At 36.6% G+C, this 19,282-nt stretch overlaps 1 protein-coding gene across 2 annotated transcripts; it reads right to left on the reverse strand.

Moving 5' to 3' along the window:
• Nucleotides 1-34: 34 nt before the first annotated feature.
• Nucleotides 35-18,856, reverse strand: spata6 (spermatogenesis associated 6). 2 transcript variants are annotated; one of them, XM_053504112.1, is made up of 12 exons: nucleotides 18,754-18,856; nucleotides 18,150-18,287; nucleotides 17,151-17,199; nucleotides 16,982-17,023; nucleotides 16,528-16,649; nucleotides 16,223-16,303; nucleotides 10,712-10,948; nucleotides 9,727-9,822; nucleotides 7,313-7,479; nucleotides 4,956-5,052; nucleotides 3,825-3,901; nucleotides 35-550 (listed from the first exon to the last, which is right to left on the reverse strand). In XM_053504112.1, the coding sequence occupies exons 1-12, from the start codon at nucleotides 18,841-18,843 to the stop codon at nucleotides 367-369; spliced, it is 1,380 nt and encodes a 459-aa protein (XP_053360087.1). In that variant the 5' UTR covers nucleotides 18,844-18,856; the 3' UTR covers nucleotides 35-366. The 2 variants fall into 2 exon arrangements, with proteins under 2 accessions (XP_053360087.1, XP_053360085.1); XM_053504110.1 differs by having other exon boundaries at nucleotides 16,528-16,652.
• Nucleotides 18,857-19,282: the final 426 nt, after the last annotated feature.

Raw genomic sequence — 19,282 nt, forward strand, 5'->3', positions numbered from 1 at the left:
CACCATTAAAGGTGTTTGGCTAATTTTGATTAGCAGCATGGTTAAATTTCTGAAGGTGTGTAGTATTGTTACAGGGGTTCCAGCTGTAACATAAATTGTGTACAGTTTTTGCAGTTAGTAACAATGCGACATAAAACAAAATGACAAGTTTTTAAGAAGCTTGTTCCTACAAAGGCATCACATCATCCTCTTATCATAGCACACCTGCTTTTTTTGTTCTTTATTTAAATAATTGGCACATATAACCAAGATCTACATTACTATGCATTTCTTGAGAAAATTAGCTCAGAAACTTTAGTTTGGATTATGATGAAATAAATAACTCATAACTGACTTAAAACAAAACTAGGCATCCTGGAGAGATGGCTATGTCCAGGTGCTTTGTGAGTCATGGTGTGTGGGACTTGAAGCTTTTCTGTACAGGTTCTTGTAGATTTTGCCAAGGCTGTCCTCAAACGCTGCTCTGTGGGACTTCCCGGTGTATTTGGCAGCTTCGTTGGTCCAGAATGTTCCGTTATCTAAAGGAACAGATGGCTGACCAGAAATAACCCTGCAACATGGAAGCAGACAACTTAGAAATTGCTTCACCAGAGTAATTATTTTTTAAGATAACATTAGACAAAGTTAGGTGTTTGAATATTTGATGGATTTATGATTTCCACATTAACTTCAGCAGCATCGTGGCTTAGTTCTTTTGCACTGTTGCCTTGAGAGTTTAAATCTCCCTCAGGTCTGTGTGCACGTTCTTCCTCTGCTTGGCCAGTTTCTTCCCACACACCATAAACATGCAGTGTAGGTTGATTGGCATTTCCAATCTGATGGGGTTGTGTGACTTCCCTTGGTTCCTAGGTTTCCTGGGATAGGTGTGTTGTATAGATGATAAATAAATAGAGACACTATGGAAACCAACAGGCCCTCTATCCAGTTCATAAGAAAAGAGTAGATAACCTCCATTTCCCATGCTACAGAAACATTAGCAGAGATTGTACCAAGTATTTATTTATAAAAAAAATGAATTAAAGCGTACACAGTTTTCTATGATTAGACCGTTTGCTAATGCATAAGAACCTCTGCTCATTCCTGCATGATCATATATAGTGTGTACATCGATCAGCCATATCATTGGAAAGCTAAACATGAAGCCCAATATGTGGGTTCCGGGTGTGCTGCTGGGGCAGAAGCTTTGGGTGCTGTGGGTTGCAGGGTGGGGCCTCCGTGGATTAAACTTATTTGTTTAGCACATTCCATGGATGGTAGGTCAGCTTGGGATTTGGGAATTTTGGTGGCCAGATCAATATCCTTGAACTCATTGCCTGCAAAGCCCCATACATGGCCGACTGTGATGTACTGGGTGAATGAAGCTCACAAATTTAATTATGCAACTATTTTGTTATTTAGTTTTTTATTTATTGATTACAAATCACATTTGATTTATATCTTTAACTAGAAAACCTAATTTCACTTTCCCAACTGTAAATAATGCACATCTCTCAGTCTTTTTATGGCTACACCATTTTCTTTAAAAAGTGTAAGATTAAATATAACTCAGTCTGTGCCTGGCTTCTCACTTCCGAAAGTTATGCTTCGACAAAATTATGCAGCGACAACGCCACTGTGTAAGTTTTAGCATGTGCCTGTGATAAATTACTGGTGATAAATATCGCACCCACAAGTGTGAATATCATAAGGTATAAATGTGTCGAGCTTCACCAAAAGTTCGCAGTGCTTATAAACTATTCACACCCTTCCACTTTCCTTGCACATCTTCATCAACGGGATTTCTTCTAATCCATTTTATGTAATAGCAAGCATGAGATAAAAAAAAACAAACACCAACTCACTGTAACAAGAAAGAAAGAAACATCAGAGGAATTTTCTTGGGCAGGCTTTGCCAGGTCTTTGGCTATTGTACTGTACACAAATCTTTGAATGCGGCACCAAATGTTCTCCTACAGTAACTATCTAGGCCACTCAAAGATTTTCAGCTTTTTTTTTGCTGAACAACTGAGCTGCATTTTGAAGAGGCATCGCTGTGATACCACATCATTTGCTTATATTTATAGTTTTTGCCTCCATGCGACGAGATCTCCAACCAGAGTCATTGCTGAGGGGGTCTGGAGGATGGTATATAGTTAAAGGCACTTTAATGTTAAAAAAAAGGGTCTTTATAATGCGAATAAACTGTACGTAAGGTTTCAAGGCAGCAGATATTCACATCAAATGTGACATGAATATGCGAGTACACATTTTAAAAAGTCACACTACAAATAACGATATCCTTTCCACCTGCCTGACCACTCCTTACCTCACCTTCCTCTCTCTTCTTCCTCATATAGGTATTTCTCAGATTTGCCCACAGCTCAACTACAACACACAAGAACAATAACTATATTGCACTTAAGTACTCTAATAAATATAATGACAGAGCTTCTCTCTGTTTCAGCAGGATAGTTTCAAGATAGAAATGTGATGTCACGATTCTCAGATACGCTGTAACAAACTTATGCTTTACAAAAGCAATAAAAACTTCTGAGTCGGGAATAAAAACACTGTTGTCATAAAACTCTTCAGCTCTTCTTTCACACCTTCTCCTTTTACTCATTGGTTATGTAATTCTTTTTTTTTCCCCCCGACACCAGCGATAATGTCTAAAATCAATCAGGGGGATAAAAAAAAATTCTATTCCATTGATGTAAAAAGTTGTAATGGATTAAAAAAAAAACCTAATATGTGAGAATAAATAAATAAAAATAAACAAATTGCCTGGAAATTTGCCTCTCTGAAATAAACATCAATCCTAATACCTTGATGCCCCTGATCTTTAAGACTCCAGTTTTTTCCTTGGTGTCTCTTCTAAGCAGGACAAGTATTAGTTAAATGTTTTATGAAACTAATTTTCATTACAAGTTAAATATGTGAAATATAGCCGATAATAAACACTGTATACATTTCTATAAATTAATCAAACAAGAATCATCGTATCATTGATATTTACGTGTTTTGGTTTCATGGGTGATTCTGTTTATAGTAATATTCTTTACTAGGAATTTTTTTTAGAGATGATAAAACTGCTTTTTCCATATCTGATACTGAAACATTGTTTGAATTATATTGACAGATAGTGATGCTCAGCAGTTTTTTCAATAACTACCAGGGTCTATTTTAATAGAAGCGCTGTTACTGTACACTAAAATACACAAATTTTATTATTTTATTTTATTTTATTATTATTATTATTATTATTATTAATAATAATAATAATAATAATAATAATAATAGAACTTATACAGTAAAATTAATTCTATTAAAAACATAATCCTATAGTGGTCTCTCTACCTAACTTTTTTTATGGTTCCAAAACAATCTATTCCATCCTCTACAGAATCAGATACCTGATCCACTTTTTTTGTTGACCACTGATGCAATCTCTATATTAAACATGCTAAATTCTACAGTAATTTTATCCATTTTGTTATACAATTTTTACTTAATCAGTGAACTGTAGTGCTAAATTAACAATTAAACCGCTAAAAAAAACTTGTAATAATTTTTTTTTACATCATATTAGCTCATGTGTCTATTAACTTGAAATGAAAAGAATCAAAATTAAAGTGCACTTGCAGTTTGGGCAGTGAGCAACACCGGAGTTATTATTTTTAGCAGCTCGAAAGCCTTACTTGGTTAAGCATTGTTTAAATTAAGAGTAATGGTTTCTCCCTCGTGCGCATGTTTATTTCTGTGTGTGTGTGTGTGTGTGTGCGTGTGTGTGTGTATGTGGGTGTATGTGTGTGTGTGTGTGTGTGTGTGTGTGTGTGTATACACACCTGTTTGCTTGTTGCTGGTAGTCATTGGAGGGACCAGGTTCATTCTGACCAGATCCTTCGTCTTCACTCTGCTCCTCCTATGTGCGGACACAGACACACAGTCGCAGGCCTGAGTCAGAGGAGACTTTGGGCATGATATGTGTTACAACTTGAATAGGGTGCTAATCCATCGCAGGGCATATATACACAGGAAATTTGGAAACACCAGTTAGCCTAATCTGCATGTCACTGGACCCAAGCACGGGGAGAATATGCAAACTCCATGTACACAGACCCAGTGTGGGAATCAAACCCTTGACCCTGGGATGTAAGGCCCAATGCTAATCTCTACACCACTGTGCCGCCTATCAGAATTTAGTTGAATTTAATAAAAAAAAAAAAAAAAAACTTGATCACGATTATAATACGCACTCTTTTTGTCTCTTTAGTTTGGAATGTGTTACATATTTACTCGCTTATCTTGGCAACACCAATTTCTCCAACCTTAAGTATTTGAAAAGACAAGCCTTAAAAGACAATATTCCAACTGCAGAGTCCTTGAGAGTGAAGACACCCTCACACACACACACACACACACACACACAATATGTTTTTTAAAATAAAAGGAGGGGTTACAGAATAATTACCACGTTTTTGCTTTGATTTTGTCACCAATGTTGCGGTTACTGGAATGTGGGAGGTATTTTAACAACACTTCTCAAGCCACAGTGGAGATTCTGGGTACAAGTACATGAACACATCAATGGCTGTCTCAAACAATTACTAGATTCATTTATGAGGAAAATGTTCATTGTTCTTCTCTCATTAATTGCTTGGCCAAACCGGAATTTTATTTTTTTTTAAATTAGGTATTGACGCTTACATTTTGACAGAAAGATCTTCCATAATGAGGCACATTCACTACAGCAGCTGTTATATAAATGAGCACATTCTTAAGTAAATTAAAATTATTCAGGCATTTATACTATTTATTTGTGTTATTGAATAATGATAATAATAATAACGATAATAATAATAATAATAATAATAATAAGAAGAAGAAGAAGAAGAAGAATCCTTCTGCTTTATTTATACTGCCATGGTGAACACACAACAGGTTTAGCTTACTTGGTGATCTTATGCGATACTTACAAAGCGGAGCTTGCGGGGAGTGGCATGAGAGCGTAAAATCTTCTGAACTCGTCTGTGGATTTCTTCACATTGTGAGGGACTAGATGGGCTCAGAAACCTGTACAGAACAGAGATGTGCACTGAATTTTCTGTCATCATCTGCAAGGCAGTTAAACAGTTCAGGGTGCTTAAGCACAAACTCACAAAAAGAGGTAGAGGACTTTTTTTTTTTAAACATGATTTTTTTCCCCATGTAATAGTAAGTACAAATATTGTTTATTTCTGGCATTTTATTTAATAGGAAATTTGATTTGAAAAAGAAATGATTACAGATTTAATGTAAGATACCAGTGCAAGTAATCCTCAGTGTCCGTTCTCTATAGTAGATAGAGGGCAATACCATGTTCGAACACTAGTCTGTGCTGTGTCCCTTAGAGTGGGCCAAAATTGATAAAAACCACAACACAAGACGCATCTGCAACACCAAGCCTAGCCCAGTAAAGACCTATGAAGTACATATGCATAAAATATAACATTTAAGTGAGCAACATTAAAAAAGCCGGATGCACAAGTGGGTAAGAGGTAACGTTAGAAAAACAAACCCCACAGTGTCTCACCACTAAGACGGAGTAAAAAAAAAAAAAAAAAATGAGTAAAACTAAATTTGAGGCGACTATCAAAGATATCAAAGACTTTTCAGGGCAGGAGATTTGAATGATTTAAGTTTTAAGCATAGGTAAGAGGGATTGGAAAGAAAGAAAGCTGAACAGACAAAAAAGTCAGAAAAAAGAAAAACAAATAGACAGAAAGATTAATAAACGGAAATATAAATACAAATTGAAAGAAAAACAAAAGAAAGACAAAGAAAAAGTCAAAACGAAAGTAAGAAGTGCACAGAAAAAGCCAATGACTCACTATAAAAATTGTAAAAAGTGATTAAAGATAATAATAGTTGAATGAAAGACAGAATGAATGACAGAAAGATTAACAGACAAACTGAAAGAGAAAAAGAAGAGACATACCAAAAGAAAACAAAAAACTAAGACAAATGGACAGACAGAATGATATAAAGATTAACATACAGAAAGATAGACAGCCAATTCCAAAAAGGGCGAGAGAGAGAGAAAAAAATGAGTTAAATAGAAAAACCAAAAGCTAAAGCAGAATAAGTATGATGTACATAAAGAAATACAACGAATAGCAATAGAAACTGTAGACAGATTGAAGAGGGTAAGTAAACAATGCCACATATCAAAAGAAAAGCGGACAGACATACAGAAAAAGAAAGAAAGACACGTAGGAGAGGTGGTACAGATGAGAGGTTGTGGTTAATGAACCTAATGCGGACTGTGCTTCAGACGGTTAGCTTGGCCAAATGATTAGCACACGAGGAGCCAACTGCTGCAGTGAGGACAGACCGAACTTCACAAAGCATCATTTCATTTCCCATCAAAGACATCCAAAAGACGTGCTTGCTCTCTTATTGTCTGAATCTCCCGAATCAGCCTTAATCTGCAGCCTTCCGACTCTGGTCATGCTTTCAATCTAGACAAAAGTATCATACATTTCCTAATATTTACTCTACAATTTACTTTGCGCTTTAAAATTGTCTATTGATTTAAAATGTTTGCCCCCGTCTCTGCAGGATTAAAAAAAAAAAAAAGTGGTTGAGACAGGCAAGCAAACAAACATTTGACGGTTTAGCAGGCTGTTGTTCAGATCAATGACAAGGGTCTCTCAGAATTTATTAAACTGTGCGTCGGGTCAGAAGCATTAGATCTCGCTGAAATACAATCAATACCCTTTCCCTTTGTTTTCTCAGGAATATTTGTCTTTTGCTTTTAAGTAATGAACAAACACAAACGGACATCAGATTTTATCATTTGATGGTGGAGGAGTGGATTCATCTCGCATATGGGCCAAGATTACAATATAGATTGCTCCATTTGTGTATTTTTAAGCTCCACGTTTTGTCAATAGCACACTATCGCACCATTTAAAATTCACAGTGGAGACACTATAGGGTTGACCATTTAGTATATTTTACGTGCATGTAAACAAAAGAAAAGAACAAAAAAAAAAGTATTAAAAAAGCAAAAATCTAAATAAATAAAATCTGATAAATCAATATCTGTATTAGATTGCATGTATTATCACTATTATAACTGTAAAATAATCAATGAGATTGGAATAATTAACTAATGAGTAAACTCAGTCTAAAACTAACTGATTAGTCACCAAATCTATCGAAACTACTCAAAACTATTTAGAGACTGAAACTATGTTATGCACTGATGTAAAAAAAGTACAAATGTCAGATTCAGTCCTGAGGAGCGTTGGAAGCCTGTAGTTAAGTGAAAACCAGACTTTCCTCTCACCTTTCTCTGAGTGTAGATCGGCTGAGCAGTGGACTCTGGTCCCTTAGGCTGCTGGACACAGGCGTGGACTGATAAGCATGGTTTCTTCTGTGAAAGGGACTGCTGAGGCACGGTGTGGACTTCTCCCCAGGGGATACATGACACACACCCGGAGAATGACTTCTTGCCTAAAAGCATGGAGAGTTTCATCGAGCATATACACTCACCAGCCACTTCATTAGGTGCACCTTGCCAATACTGGGTCAGAACTGCCTAAATTCTCTGTGGCATAGATTCAACAAGGTGCCAAAAACATTCCTTACAGACTGTGGTCCATAGTGACATGATGGCATCACACAGTTGCTGCAGATTGGTCAGTTGCAAATCCCAAAGTTGCTCTTTTGGTTGGTTTGGCTGGTGACTGCGAAGGCCATTTGAGTACAGTGTACGGTCAAATTACTGTCACGTTCAAGAAGCCAGTCTGGGATGATTTTAGCTTTGTGACAATGTGCGGGATCCTGTGTTTAATTAAGGGATGGACATGATCAGCAACAATACTCAGGTATGCTTTGGCATTAACACTCCCCAGTTAATACTAAAAGGCTCAAAGTGTGCCAAGAAAATACCCCCCCAAATTATGATCCCACTTCCCAAATGTAGCCGCAGAAATCAAGATTCCTAAGACCAGGCAAAGTATTTTCAAGGTTCTATTGTCCAATCTTGGTGAGCGCATGTGACTTATAGCATCAGTTTCCTGCTTTTGTGTCACCTGTTTTGGGCTTCTGTTGCTGTAGCCAATCTGCTTTGAGGTTCGACATGTGTGTTCAGAGATGCTCTTCAGCCATCCATGGTTGTAATGAGATTCTATTTGAGTTACTGTATTCTTTCTATCAACTCAAAACATTCTCTCCCTTCGACCTCAGAATTTAACAAGGCATTTTTACCCACAGAACTGCTACTGACTGGATATTTTCTATTTTTCAGATCATTCTCTCTAAACCCTAGAGATAGTTCTGTGTAAAAATCCCAAAGATCAGCAGTTTTAAAAAATCCTCAGACCTGCAACCAGGCCACATTCAAAGTCTCTTACAGTAAATCACCTTTCTTCTACATTCTAATGCTATGTTTAAACTTCAGATTATAGCAAGCATGTCTTCATGCCTAACTGTATTGAGTTGCTGAATAGATATTAGTGTTAAGCAGTTGAACAGGTGTATCTAATAAAGTGGCCATTATTTATATACTGTACAGGCAGGGTGGAAATTAACTAGGCAATATTTAATGGCCATAGAACTTGGAGCATCACTGGAGCAACACCTCATGGCGCTCTTCCTGTGTGTGCGAGGTTATTAATGTCTCCAAGAAGTCCAGATCTCACTCGATATATTTTTTATACGTGTACAAAAAGGAGGCGTATAGGACAAAGCCTTGCACACTGGAGGAATTGGAGACACAGATTCGGGAGGTTCTCAGCAATATCTTAAATGACATCCTTTAGAAGATGCGTTTCATCCCTTACCATTTGAAAAAACTGCTTGACAACACAGGTGCCTAAATTGAAATTTAAAAATTTGCTTACATTTTCCTATACAAGATAGATAATACATGTACAATTAGTTTAAATAAATTTTTATCAGAGATATGGACTTTATTGCCAATTTTTATTGCCTAGTTACTTTTTCCACCCACTCTGTATACTGTATATAGTTACATACTTTAAAGAGTCAATTGCTTACTTGTAACTTACTCAAAGAGGTTTTGATCTGAAGTTTCCATAAGGAGCAGCATAGAAAAAAGAAATCTCTTATGATCAACAATGCAAAACTAATACTTAGAAGAATAAATGCACAAAAAAGAAAAGATGAATACCATAATACAGTTGCTCCTTGGACTAATGATGATCTTCCATCCCAATAAAACCATTATTAAAAAAATATATATTTTTAAAGTCAAACAAGTTAAAAATACATTTAATAGACTTAACCTACTAAACATCTGGAATTTTTTTCAGGATCAATAATGAATGAATGTATGGAATGTATTGTATTTATGGAATGTATTGTTTTGTATGGTATATATGCATAGATGCACACATGCATATATCTATCTATCTATCTATCCATCCATCGTAGCTCAACCTAGCCTACCTTAAAGCAACTCAGAACACTTATAGTGGCCTAGAGTTCATAAAGTATCCCACCACACATCACTCGCCCAGGAAAAGATCAAAATTCTAAAATCTTGGTATGGTTTCTACTAAATGCATTTTGCTTTCACACCATCGTAAAGGTAAAAAATTGTGAAAAAAAGGTGAAAAACCCAAACTGTAGTAAGTCTGAGACCGTCTGCACATAAAAATAAGATGTTTTAAAAACACAATACAAACACCATGCTGTAGTCGAGAGAAACTGTTCTACACAGCGTGTGAGACTCACAGATGCCTGCTGGAAGGAGTCTCTCTTAGGTGAAGATTGCAGAACTAAAGATCTTGTTGGAGATTCAATTAGTGAAGAGTTGGGACTACAAGGAACCTGCGAACACAGAATGCAATCAGGTAATCTTTCACTTCTTCACAAGACAAGCAATTCATAGACTTAGTATGACAGCACAAAAAAGACAGTGTAATTATTTATTCAGTTGAATTTGCCTTTTATTTAAGAAGTATTGACTTTTTTTCGGAAAGGTTAATGCAGGGAGAAAAACTCTCAATTAGTTCATTTCATTCAGCTGACTTTATCCTGTTGCCTTCGTGCGTCTTTACCTAGCAGAGATACTGCAATTAATCAGCTATATGATAATTCAGACTTTCATAGAATCAAGTATTGTGACTTAAAAAAAAAAAAAAAACACATTTGTTAACTATTATTTTTTTAATTAATCATGGTTAGAAACCTAAGTTACTTAGGGTAATTGTTGCCCCAGGATTTACTCAGTAAATGCTCGGCACTTTATTTTCAAAGGTTCAAGAATGGAAAATGCCATGTTGATATGACATGTCATAGATCCGAATCTCGCCTTTCATAGCATGACAGCTTTGATATTTACACCTCAGGACTTGTTTGTGTAGTGGAAACACTCTGAAGAAAACAGGAGGGGAGCTTTTCCTGCACTTTACTCATAAAAGAGGCTGGCGGACTGAGCCAGGGACGTGGTCGAGACCGCAATTTAAATTACGCAGCAGCACTTCTCTTTAAACTTTGACAGATTAATCATAAGTTACATTCCAAAAAATAATTTGAGTCCAACACATAATTAAGGTTACAAGAGGCAAGTTAAAATACGAGTTGCATAAGTGTCTATAAAAGTACAAAAGTACATTAAAGAATGTGTGAAGGTCACGGGGGAAAAAAATAAAGATAAACCTGCTGAAATTAACTTAAAAAAAAATTAAAGGGTTGAAGAATATCTTGTATTCCTCACCACAAAAGGCGGCTGAGGGGCCGTGTCTTTCTTAAAGGTGTATGGTCCTAGCTGAAGGTGGCGGAGGCGCTGTGTGGCATCATCAGTGAGCTGGCACATTCTACGGTGAGTGTACGGTGATGGGCAGCGGCTCTGTGATGCTACTGTAGGTCTCTGGTAACCATATGGTCCTGCTGCACTTGCATTTGACTTGCTTGATCGTGCATGGCAGGCCTTAGAGTTAGAAGCTCCACGTGGCTAGAAAGAAAAAAAAAAACTTTTCTGTTAACTGTTTAATGCCAAAGCAGTGTTAAATTTTTGAATCTAACTGGTCAGATATTCATTAATCTTCTGTAAGATATTGATTAATATTATGTAACAGCAGTGCAGACAGTAGTTCTGGCGGCAGTTTAAAACCTGGGCACGGCAAATAACCTTTCAAAGTTTTTTGATAAATGTAATAAAAACTGTTTTTTTATTTAACACATGCACAATCACTGAAATGGCAAAGCTTTATTAAGTAAATGTTTATGTATGACATTTATGGAAGTCTATGGACGTCTCCAGTGTCAGTGCAAGTCTTCTGTACGACAAGTTGTACTTTTTTTTTTGTTTGAGAGAAGGAAAAAAGCCTGGTGAGGAAATAACTGTTTAAAGATGTTATAATGAAAAAGCTTAAAGAAAAATAGAATTAGCTGGTTTAGGAAAAACATTTTTTCAATTGTGACACTTACAAACTGTAATCTTTGTGGAGGAATAAAGACAGAAAAAAAGAAATCTCCTTTAAATAGGCGATCATAGGAAAAAATAATCAACTTCAATATTGTAACAGCATCAAACCATTCTGGAACTGATTATTTTCAAGTTTAGTGGCATAGATCACTGTGCTTCTTTCCATACATAAAGAAACACTCTGTTACACTTACTATGTAAATTGAATTGTACATTAAAATGTATCATTGATTATTAAAAAGCCAAAGGGAAATACATTTTCTTGTTTTGCAATATTGACTGTCAAAGCTGTTTGACCATTGTACAAATTACATGTTGATAACGCATCAAAACACAACATCCAGCTCAATCCAAACACCTAACATAAACCTTCTCTTGCTACCAATCTCACCTTTGCAGGCAAATTACTTCAATAACGTTAATCTCAGCTAACATAATTCTGAGCTCCAATAACTGGCTTCCTGTGGGCGCTGCTTAGATAAATACGTTTTTAAAAATGTTAATTGCATTTGATGGTCGGTTTCAGACTAATATGATAATTACATTACATGGATTTAAAAAAAAAAAAAGAAAAAAAAGAAAAGAAAGAAACAAAAGATAATTTAAATGCTAATTGGAACATCCTGGCATATTAAGTCATTTTTAAAAAGCAGAGAAAAAATAAATCCTGACAGAGATTTCTATTTGAAGAGAACTGATCTAATGGAATTAAAGTTGCCTTTTCCCCCCACATAGGAATAGGAGCTGTATTCTCCCTCTGTTCTTTCTTGTTTCGTCTCTCTTCTGTTGGTGGAGGCACAAAGAGCTCGTTTTAAAGCGAGAGCCGTGCTTGTCTGATGTGATTAGTGGCTTTGCTGGTGTTGGTAACAGAAGATAAAGCCGGATGTCCTTGAAACAACAAAGCAAGCACCAAGAGTAGCTTATTAAAGCAGAAACAAGCTCTGTTCAAATGAACTGCATGCAAATCGCAGAAAAAGCCCAGTTAAGAGCATGCCATTTCAAGTCCAAACCAGAAGCGTCCACAAAAGGAACACTTGCACATAAATGGATCCAGACAACATGACAACAGTAGAACTTGACTAGACAATAGAATTTAATGGACAGGAAATGAGAATAGGTGTCGGTTATGATCATGGTCTAGAGTATTGGCAGCATGAGAGGAGTCAGGAAAGAAAAAACTTAAAAAGCTAGTCGAAAACTTCAGAGAAAAAAAGTACACACATCCATATATACACACACAGAGGAAAACAATGCTAGTGGAAACACACACACCTACAAACACACTTTTTTTTTTTTTTTTTTTTTTTTTACATTTTATGTCCCATATATATTTCACCAGTCAATCCATTTACAAGGCGAGTTTAAATTTATTTTCTACAATCTAGAATAAAACTGGACATTTCAAAACTATGAAGTGACACATATGCCATTAAGTAATTATGCAACAGCAGCAGTAGTCAGTTGTTATTTTAAGACACGATGGCCAGCTGTTCTGGAATACTTCTTGAAATAACAGTATTGTCAGGTGCATTTGCAAAACCCACCAAGCACCATGATGAAACTGGCTCTCATGAAAACCATCGCAGGACAGCAAGACCAAAACTCTGCTGCAGAGGAGAAGTTCATTTAGATTTACCAGCCTCAAAAATCACCAATTAACAGCACCTTAGATTAGAGCCGTTATGAAAGCTTTACAGAGTACAAGTAGCAGACACATCTCAATATCTACTGTTCAAAGAAGATTACATATTTTAGATGAATTCAGCATTGTTTTAAAATGTCAAAAGAAACAAAAAGCAAGAAAGACCACTTAATTAGAAGGCATGTGCAAACTTTTGACTGGTAGCATATATCTATGAAATGCAAGTACACTAAATGTCTCCACTGAATGAAACCATACATTTCTTTTCTGGTGAATGAGCATCTCATCTGTGATGCCATATCCCAAAAGCACTGCTGAAGGATACACATATTGCAACCCACTACAATCAGAGAAATTAAAAGCATTACAAATACATTTGTAACATTAAAATACAAGTGGGTTCATGGTGCCTTTTAGTAGGCGCTGTTATTTATAAAAAATAAATAAATAAATAATTAAATAATAATAATTTTAAAAAACACACAGGAATTTAGACCACTTAAAAAAAACTTAGCAAATAAAAGAGGGGGTATAAGGATCCATAAATCAGTTTCATCAGTGTAGCTCTCTGTTATTATCTTCACAGGAAAAGCCCTTCCTTAAAAGTGCTTTTAAAACCATTGAGATGTCAGGAGCCAGAGATGAAATATATATGGGGCCAAATAATTAGTTGATTGACAGAGCTATTCCATGTGTGTCACACCATGCAATTCTGTAAATGTCTTTTAAAAGCCACTTTTCTTTTTCCTCTCTTTTGGCATTGCACGTTAAATAGAACATGTTTACAACAACGACTGTGAGCATCACCCGAGTATGATGCATTCTTTTCATGTTTACATGTCTCACAAAAACTATAAATATTGTTCCTGTCATTACGTAGAGATGTAATTTATTTTCTGCAATGCACATGATTAGAGATTAAGTGTTACAAGATTAGCTTTATGTTGACAAAATCCCGCAACACATGAGTCAAAAGCTACAGTACCATGTGAGCCAAATCCAGCAATCTGAATACAATTATTTGCCACTGGGCTTCTGAGCACAAGCAACAGAAAGGAGATGCCCAAAGAACGCGAGACTGAATCCCAATAATGTCATAACCATAATTAGTTAAAATTAGTTGAGAGAAACAACAAAAAAAGTTGTTTTTCAAAATGTATGCTAGAATGCATGAATGTGTTGGAATTCATTATTCCTTTAACTTTTAGGCTGCTGATGCTGAGATAAAACGGTTGCTTTGTTCTTAGCACTGTACGAGTTCAGGAAAGCGGTTTTCTCACACATCTAAGGCATGGAACAAAAAAAATTATAAAAATGTGGTGCTTTTATAAATTGAATGATTTTATGCTATTCAACTGCCCTATGTCTCACTCTTAAAATTAATGCAAAAACAAACAAACAAATAAATAAATAAACAAACTCCTGGGGGTGCACATTGTACTCATACACCGGCTGTGTTAAACCTTTGAATTAAAGCGACCCCAGATCAAACACTGTACAGTGGGCACTATGCATGATGGGTGAATTTCTCTTCCCTTCCTACCCTGACATATGCATTACTGTAGAATATGGTAAATCTGGACAGTTCAGACCACATGACCTTTTTGCATTGCTTCAAAGTCCAATCGTTCTGCTCCTCAGCAAAAAAAAAATCTGATTAGTTTCACTAACAAGTGGTTTCTTATGGCCACAAACCTGTTTAACTAGGTATGAATTTTATGTCCCAAGGAGCACCACAGTAATTGCCTTGACTGCCCTACAAATAGCAGACACCAAGGTATTTTTGTGGCAGTGAAACAACTTGGAAATTGTGCCTAAAGGCAGGGAGGCATTTTTATTACATCGTGACATCATGACGTCTGTCTGCCATAGTCCCAACCACTTCTAAATGCCAAGAGGGATGTTACATATTGGCTGCCAGTGCCAAACTGACATACAAAACCAGTCACAGAAGCACTTTAATTTAAACAGCACTTCTTAAACAACACTCTGTGTCCTCAGTAACCGCTTTAATGTTGTTTTCTAATGCTTCTGAACCATGCCATTTGTGTTTCACAGCTAACCAGCTTCTAACACAAGGCTGAATTCCAAATCCCTGTCTAACCGCTGATCAAGGAAATGAAGCACCAGCTTCCCATTTTATGCTATTTGGGATTCAATAAGTTAGTTAGCTCAAAACTAGAAAGCCTAAAATGTCAGGATTGGTTAACTTTACCAGCACATTGTTTTAAGAAGCATAAAGCCCACCACAACATACTGCATATGAAAAATAATCAGCAAAACAAAAGCTATCAATTGCTAGGTTACCCGTTTATCTGTGTAACAAAGCATCAGATAATGCAGAAGGTCATCATGTATTAAAAGGTAATCTTTCAGTTATTTTATTGGCTCGAAGTACAACTCAAACTTAATTATCAATGATGGTAATCAGCCTAATGGTAGTCACATGTCTGCAAACGATTAGTATTGCCAGCTATTGGATCTTTCCTGAAGTTGCAGCAAAGTGGGATACCTTTGTCCCATTCAGACCACAATATGCAACCAGCTCAAAATCAATTTGACACAACAGAAAAACATCACCACTGCCATCAGTGAATGCCAACTTATTAGCCGATAGGCCGATGGCAGTTAACAAGGCAAATATCGCCTGAGTATAATCAGCAATCGCTTAATTGTTTTAAGTGATTTTAGTGAATAATATATTTTTATTTACAGGTGAAATATAAAAACCAAGGAACTTGCATAATTTATATTCGTTTAGCCCTGCCCCTTTCTCAACAATATTGTGTCTAGTGTTTTCAGGCATTATGACCCATTAGATTAACAGAATAAACTACAATACCAAAATGCTTCGGTTTAAATTACAAGCAGCAGGGAATTGTACAAATAGGCTATTCAAATATTTATTGTATTTGATCTTTGTTAGAGACGTAGTCAATTAGCTTTGAATAAATCGGGCCTGTGACTAGACCTAATTTATAACCCTGCTCCATAACATTAGCATCATATACAGTAAAATGTGATTATAATGTGGCACATTACCTGAACTTGTGCACTGGCATAAGTGGAGAATTCTTTCTCTTATAATTCTAGTAAATGTAATATTGTCCATTTTCTTAGCGGAATTTTTAAAAAATGAAGATGAAAACACAACTCACCGAGATGGCTGTCTGGCTACTTTTCATATCACACTCCTCAATGACAGACATGGTTGAAAATTCCACTTTGGGTGAAATCCCCTGAGGGGATGAGATGAAAGACAAAAAAAGGAGAGACAGAAAGAAAGAAAAATCAGAAACTTTAAAAATCATGAAAAGACAGTCAGCAGAGGAAGATAATGACACTCTTGGCAGATCAATTTGCCCAAACAATCTATGTCCTGAAGCAAATAGCAGGAAAATGGCACTGGCTTTTTATGATGCGTCAGAGATATCACAGCATAGTGAGGGAATGAGATACACACCGGGAATGAGGCGGATTTCTTCATGAATACTTCTCTCTCTGAACCTGGGGTTTGGGGAATCAGGCTTATTCCTGGATAAAGGAAATCTCTGGTGTTCTCCATAAATGTGGCCAGAATTTCACCTTCTGTGTCATCAGGAGAGAGAGAGAGAGAGAGAGAGAAAGAGAGACAGTTCCCACCTTAGTAAAAGAAACACTTCCATGATGGCTTTTTACTGAAGCAAGAGGAGAAAAAAACAGCCTTTTCATGTTAACTTTTTCTAATGCTGAGTTTTTTTCCCCACTTATTGTAGATAAAGTAACCAGCAACAAGGCTTAACAAAGAAAAGGAAAACAAAAACACACTATTACACCAACAAAGGCTTTAATGCTTTACATTAAGCAGTCTGTTTAAAATTAGGATGAAGCAACAAATCTGATGTGTAACTGTCAATCTGGAAATAAATGTTTCCTACCTGGGGGAACAAGCTGGATGAGCTCCAAACAAGTTGTATCATCTTTAGAAAAAAGCAACAACAAAAAAAAGCATGTGTGAGTGTTTATTAGTTTATTGATCTTGTGTACATGAGAGAAAGCGGTGGAGGGAAGGGTAGGGTACTGAACACGGCCCCATATGGCTCTTACTCTGCAGATGATCAGCTACATCACCAGGGTCAAATACTCTTGAGAATGTCTGATAAAGAGAGAGAGACACAGAAAGAAATCATTCAGTTGGAATTCAGTGGCCTGTTTCATTTATTTTGAAATTTTAATTCTGAATGCGCTTTTAGTTTTAGACTTTTTTCCTGCGTTACCCATAATTCTGCATGACTACATGGTGATGGTGGCATCAGTGGGATTTCAAGCTGCTACAACCTGTACATCAGATTTCTCATTTTTACAGCATTGAAAGTCTCTGGAACATGGCCAGTGATAAAATAATCTTATGTCTTTTTTTGTTTTTCTGAGGCAAAAAGAAAATCCTGACTGTTTTGACCCTTTTTTAAACATTATTGCTTCTTATAAAAGAAATGCCATTGTATCTGTGCTGTCTTTGTGTAAAGTCAGAGCAGAAGACTTTTACTTAGACTTTTCTTTAAAGGTCAATTGAATAAAACAAAAAGTACAATTATACAGCTGGTCACATAAACTTGCATTCTTTACAGCTCAGTTAAATATACATCATCCAAACTCCAAACATGAATGTTCATGTACTGTAAGTGTTTTTTAAGCGATGGAATCTCCAAAGATCAGTCAGATACGATATCCTCACAATACCTAGTTACCGATTCAATTTGTATTTGTACCGATTCAATTTGTATTTCGCTTATGGTAGTATCATGATTTTATAAATATCCTGAATTGATATTATTTTTAAAAAAGATTTTGTTACAATTCTAAAACGTAGCGAATAATTCGCTCCAATCACACAGGACAATGTGGTACCTGTCAAAGTGTGAATAGTTTAGAGTGTAGCCCGTGTAGAATCAATAGAGAAACGGCAATGTTACCACCACAAATGTAAATATACTCTATAAACATTATAACAAAATAACTTTGGCGAAACATGAATCGCCACATAAAAGAATCTTGAATATACCTGAGTAAATGTATTTTGTCCCCCATCTCTATGATTCACCTCACCTTGGTAAACACCATGTTCTCATGCAGCAGAAGAGGGAAGGCATAGGGGACACACTTTGTTTTGAGGTATTGTCCCATCATCCGGACGCTCAAGTAGATGTCCTCATGGGACGGTAAGAGGACACTTGGACAAGTGATCTAAAGAAAGAAAGAGAGAGAGAGAGAGAGAGAGAGAGAGTCCTAATTTTCTCCCTGCTTCCACAACTAGTCAGGTTGTTCCTGAGTTCAAGTGGGTGTGTTAAAGCAAGGAAACACCAAATGTGCAGGACAGTGTGAGAGCACTCCAAGACACTGTGCTAGATCCAGCAAAAGATTATGTTATCTTGTTAGAAACCATTTATCAAAAAAAAAAGCACAGTAACAACTCAAGCTTACAGCTAACTATTTTTTTTTTTGTTTACGATCCCTGAAAAACCGAATACAGTAGTTAGGCTTAAACTAGGTGACCACTGTGCACTGTGTAATTCTGCCTACTTAGCAACAAAGCTAATGCTACGTTAGCTAACTAGCATTTGCTGCACTCAACAAAGAACCACAAAAAAACTGACCAAAAGTATGAAGTTAATTAAACGTAAATTTAATTTGAGCGTATGTGTAAACTTACACCATGGACTTTCAGCTCTACAGTACATTTCAGAGCTTTTCTCCGTGCTCTCGGTTGTGAAGATTTCCCGGGTGGTGTCAGTCCGCCCATCTTTAACACACTGTTGTCATGGCTGCAGCGGACGCACGCGCTTTCAAAGTTGCTTGTTGGAAACAGGAACTCGGTCACGTGACCTCCTGTTGCACCCCTCTCTCTTTCTCTGCGCGGATTCGAGTTCCGGCTTTTTTCGCCCCCCTTCATTGAGTCAGATTATGACGCTTATGTATGTACACGAGGTGGCCAAAAGTTTGTGGACACCTGACCCGTATGTGGTCAATCTAAAATCATGGGCATTACCACAGTGTTAGCATACTAGCCCTCATGGCTGTGTTTCCTTCTGGCTCTTTCCTTTAGTAATGCTGTTATAGTTAGTCTGGCCAGGATCCCTGCTTTAACTCTGCACCAAATATACATTCACCTTACACATGTAACTCTGACTCTCTCTGTTTAGCTACACACACTGCTAGTGACTGACCCGTCCTGGGTCAGA

The sequence above is a fragment of the Clarias gariepinus genome, chromosome 9 (genome assembly GCF_024256425.1).
Source record: "Clarias gariepinus isolate MV-2021 ecotype Netherlands chromosome 9, CGAR_prim_01v2, whole genome shotgun sequence".
NCBI classification, from domain to species: Eukaryota; Metazoa; Chordata; class Actinopteri; order Siluriformes; family Clariidae; genus Clarias; species Clarias gariepinus.

Excerpts from the sequence above, each read along its gene's own strand:
- spata6 (XM_053504110.1), bottom strand. The coding sequence starts at position 18,843 with ATGGGCGGACTGACACCACCCGGGAAATCTTCACAACCGAGAGCACGG. Across the intron at positions 17,200-18,149 it reads AGAACATGGTGTTTACCAAG|ACATTCTCAAGAGTATTTGA; the intron begins GTGAGGTGAATC and ends TCTCTTTATCAG. Across the intron at positions 17,024-17,150 it reads TGTAGCTGATCATCTGCAGA|ATGATACAACTTGTTTGGAG; the intron begins GTAAGAGCCATA and ends TTTTTTCTAAAG.